The sequence below is a fragment of the Mus caroli genome, chromosome 1, assembly GCF_900094665.2.
Source record: "Mus caroli chromosome 1, CAROLI_EIJ_v1.1, whole genome shotgun sequence".
In the NCBI taxonomy this organism is placed as follows: Eukaryota; Metazoa; Chordata; class Mammalia; order Rodentia; family Muridae; genus Mus; species Mus caroli.
The window spans coordinates 86,453,161-86,457,564 of NC_034570.1; the positions used below are offsets into that span (position 1 = coordinate 86,453,161).

Sequence of the window (4,404 nt, forward strand, 5' to 3'; positions counted from 1 at the left end):
CTCCTCCTCCTCCTCCTTCTTCTTCTTCTTCTTCTTCTTCTTCTTCTTCTTCTTCTTCTTCTTCTTCTTCTTTTGTTTGTATGTAGTTTTACCTGTATGTATGTCTGTACACCATGTGTATGCAATGCTTGTGGAGCCTAGAAGGAGTCAGATTTTCTGGGACTATGGTTACAAGGAGTTATTGGCCACCATTGTGTATAGGAAAGCCTTGCTATTTTTAACACTTGCATTCAGTCTGTAGTAGGATGAACTTGTATGATTGTTCTGGAAGAAGCTATAATGTTGTGTTAAGGGATGGGACAATGCCCCTCGATGAGTTAGTAATACACATTTAACCTTTTGAATGTTTAAACAGTCAGTTCTTGTGATAGAAATTGCTGCCTTTGTCTGAGCTGATCATCCATACAGTGTCCTTTCCCTGGAATTCTGTAGTCTATAAGAAGAGACAAGCCAGCTCTTAGAGCCCACAGCTGCCCTGCTGTGCCAGCCCTTCCCTCATCAGGCTGTTGGGAGGTATGGAACTGGACCCAGGCATGGGGCTAAGTGAGCAGGGTGGGGCTTCCTGCATAGGGTCACCTTTGGTCTATTTCTCTGCCAGCAGAAAACATATTTAACCCACATGAAATTTAGCGAGCCCGAATGAATGTTCCTGTTCCTTACATCACCTCAATCACCAGGGAAGAGCTGTCTTAGTCCCATGACTGGGAGGAAAGTGGTTCTAACTATGGATGCTGGCAGGCGGGACTGTGGCTCACAGTGCCTCTCCTGCTTCCTTTCAGAGAGTCCATTCTATGTCCTGGTTGAGACCTCAGGATCCAGTGCAGGACATGATGCTGAGAAGCTGACGAATGTCCTGGAGCAGGTGGTGACCTCTGGCCTGGTGACAGATGGCACTATGGCCACCGACCAGAGGAAAGTCCAGGTGCTGTAAATTTCCTTTTCCCTGCCTTCCCTCCTGTCCACATAGCCAGGGCCTCGTCTGTCCTGCAGTGATGGGGTACATGGCCAAGACACCTCGGGTTCCATGGTATGGATAAAAAACCTCTTTTTTTTTAATTTATGGATTTCTTTCTTTCTTTCTTTCTTTCTTTCTTTCTTTCTTTCTTTCTTTCTTTCTTTCTTTCTTTCTTTCTTCTTTCTTTTAAAGGATATTTTTATTAAGTATTTATTTTATTTATAAATGTACACTGTAGCAATCTTCAGATACACCCGAAGAGGTCATCAGATCAAGGTTTCTCTGTGTAGCCCCTAGCTGTTCTGGAAGTCACTATGTAGACCAGGCTGGCTCAAACTTTGAGATCCACCTGCCTCTGTGAGTGCTGGGATTAAAAGTGTACCCCTCCCATCTCCCAAACCCTCAGCCTGGCCAGATTTTTTTCNGAGATATGTTTGTANATAGCCACAGCTGGCATTGAACTTACTGCATAGTTCAGGGTGTCCTTGAACTTCTGATCTTCATCCTCCACCCCATGCATGCTTAGATGTGCTTGCATGCCTGGCTCATGTGGAACTGGTGATCCTAAGGCTATATGCTGCTAGGTGAGAACTGTACCAGCTGAGCTCCAGGCAGCCCTAGAGTCCGTGCCCACTGAAGTGNTGCCTGTTACTAACTTCAGCCGTTACCTCATAGCAAAGGTGAAGTTCAGGGGAGTGTGGCAGCCCTGTGCCTGTTGATTCCATGAGGAAGCCTTTATGCCACAGACTGAGTTTGGAGCTTGCAGTGATGAAGATGGTCCTCTCCACCTGCTCTTGTCCTCAGCTTCCTTCTTTCANCATGATCTGACAGTTTTATGCTTGGTGGTGACTCTGCAGCTACTCCTGATGGCAAAGGCGCTCAGTCTGAGTCCTCCAGGTCCTCGCCATGCCTCGGATGGCTCCCTCTGGGGTCTCCTAGAAACGCTCTGGGGGAGGCTGGAGTGTCCCAGCATCCCANTGNACACTTGNCTGGTGCTGGNCTTGGATTTGGGTTAAGAAACACACTTTTTTGGAGCTGAAGCTCAATGAGATGACAGGGCCTGCTCCTTGAATACCTTTGTCTGGTGCAAGGCCGGTTATGTTTCTGCTGACTTCTCATGTTAAATGGAGTCCTGGGAATGCTGGGTAGTTTTTGTCCCAGAAAGGTCTTCTTCTGCTTTCATGCCACATGTATATATATATATATGCACACACACACACACACACACACACACACACACACACACACACACAGTTAATATAGACTCTACCTGTGAGAGAAAATATGATCCTTTTTACTTGTTTTTTTGAAACAGGGTTTCTCTGTGTAGCCCTGGATGTCCCGGAACTCCCTCTGTAAACCAAGCTGGCCTTGAACTGAGAGAGATCTGCCTGTCTCTGCCTCTCCAGTGTTGGAATTAAAGGGGTGCATTACTACCAGCCACTACCATGTTGCAGTAGCCTTTTCTTTTCTNTTCTCTTCTCTTCTCTTCTCTTCTCTTCTCTTCTCTTCTCTTCTCTTCTCTTCTCTTCTCTTCTCTTCTCTTTTCTTTTCTTTTCTCTTTTTTTCGAGACAGGGTTTCTCTGTATAGCCCTGGCTGTCCTGAAACTCACTTTGTAGACCAGGCTGGCCTCGAACTCAGAAATGCACCTGCCTCTGCCTCCCAAGTGCTGGGATTAAAGGTGTGCGCCACCACCACCACCACCGGGCTAGTCTGTCTTTTCAAAGTCTGTCCTAGCATTGTCACAGAGCTGGTCCTTCCGACAGCCCAGTTGACCTTTATATTTCCAGACCCTCTGCCCACCTCTGTGGAGACCTGGATGAAAGCAGCACTGTTTCAGAGACCCCACCCAAGTGCCCTGTTGTGGTTGGTGTGCTCTGACTGTGTGTCTTCACGATCTTAGATGCTGTGGGCCTTGCGGGAGAGGATCACAGAGGCGCTCAGCTGCGATGGCTATGTGTTCAAGTATGACATATCCCTCCCTGTGGAGCGGCTCTATGACCTTGTGATTGACCTACGCACCCGCCTTGGCCCTCGTGCCAAGCATGTGGTGGGATATGGACACCTGGGTGAGCCAGAGCGTTACCCTGCCCCTGTGGGCGGCACAGCTCCACTGTGGTACTGAATTAATTTAAACACATTAAAGACCGCCTGGGAGGCATTGAAATACATTGGTGTCACATGAAAGAGAGAAAGCTTAACTTGCCCTTGAATTAATTCAACCAAGAACAAGCTAAAGTTTGAATTCCTATGTCTGCCATGTGTCTGCCTATGCCTGCCTGATAACTTTGATTTTGCTGTTTAGGTATTATCCCTAACAAAGAACTTTATATTTCCTGAACAGCCCAGGAGAAGTCACATGAGGAAGGAATGAGGGATAATTTACAGAAATCTTTAACAGAATTTCACAAGCATTGGATCATTTGCCCCAGCTTACCCCTTACTCGGTTCATAAGCAAACGAAACTGTAAATATCCACTATCAAGTTATATTGATTTCAACATTTATGGCCGATATTTGTTGTTCAAGGTCATTTTTCAACCTGTTTGCTGTATTTAGCAAATGATTACCGTCGCATACACAGAGACACTTATTGCCCTCTGGGTCAGGGGCATGGAAGAGTAACAACTTTATACCCATGCATTAGCTTAGGTTGTAAAAGCTGATTACACATGGAAAGTCAAGGTTAGTTTTTCTTAAAGATGGGTTGAACAAACCGGCTTGAGTACATTAGCAGGATATCAGGTCAGTTATGTCATCTTATATGAACTTGGCTGTGAGGTCCAGCAAAAGTTTCATTTTCTTAGACTCTAAGAGATATTTTCTTAAAACCCTGTCTCTATAGTGACCTCCATAGCAGAGCTTGCCATTTGAGTTCTGTGGCTGAGACAGTATCATTGGACTATAGTCCAGGCTGGTCTGGAATCCGCGCTGTAGACCAGACTGACATCAAACAGAGATCCTCCTGCCTCTGCCTCCTGAGTGCTGGGATTAAAGACGTGCACTGCTGCACTCTGTCATTTCAAGTATGGTTTGAAAAGCCTTTTGCTGTGCAGGAACAGTTCTCACCAGCCTGTGTCTTTAGACCTTAGGGTTCCCCGGGCAGGGGGAGGGGGAGTTCCCAGTCATTCTGGGGAGGATTAAAAAGTGGCTCATGTGCCCAGATTCCTGTAAGATGGGGCCCAGCAGCTGCCATTCATAGCCTTGGAGGGTTGAAGGGATGGACCAAGGGGGTGGCTTAGAACCAGGATGCATGGAGTGCAGATACCTGATTGGGGGTTGGGGCAGTGATGTCTGAGGAGGACTCTTTGGGCAGATCTGGGGCCTGCTCAGCCTAACTGTTCCCTTGTTCCCCAGGGGATGGCAACCTTCACCTGAACGTGACTGCAGAGGCCTTTAGCCGGGAGTTGCTCGGTGCCTTGGAACCTTATGTGTATGCCTGGACAGC

At 47.1% G+C, this 4,404-nt stretch overlaps 1 protein-coding gene across 1 annotated transcript in view; it reads left to right on the plus strand.

Moving 5' to 3' along the window:
- LOC110295638 (D-2-hydroxyglutarate dehydrogenase, mitochondrial-like) overlaps positions 1–4,404 on the plus strand; it is an 11,330-nt gene that overhangs the window by 798 nt on the left and 6,128 nt on the right. The window contains exons 3-6 of the mRNA XM_029475437.1: positions 356–513; positions 780–922; positions 2,860–3,025; positions 4,314–4,402. Coding sequence (XP_029331297.1) covers positions 896–922; positions 2,860–3,025; positions 4,314–4,402 — 282 coding nt within the window. The 5' untranslated portion in view covers positions 356–513; positions 780–895. The remainder of the gene's footprint in view (positions 1–355; positions 514–779; positions 923–2,859; positions 3,026–4,313; positions 4,403–4,404) is intronic.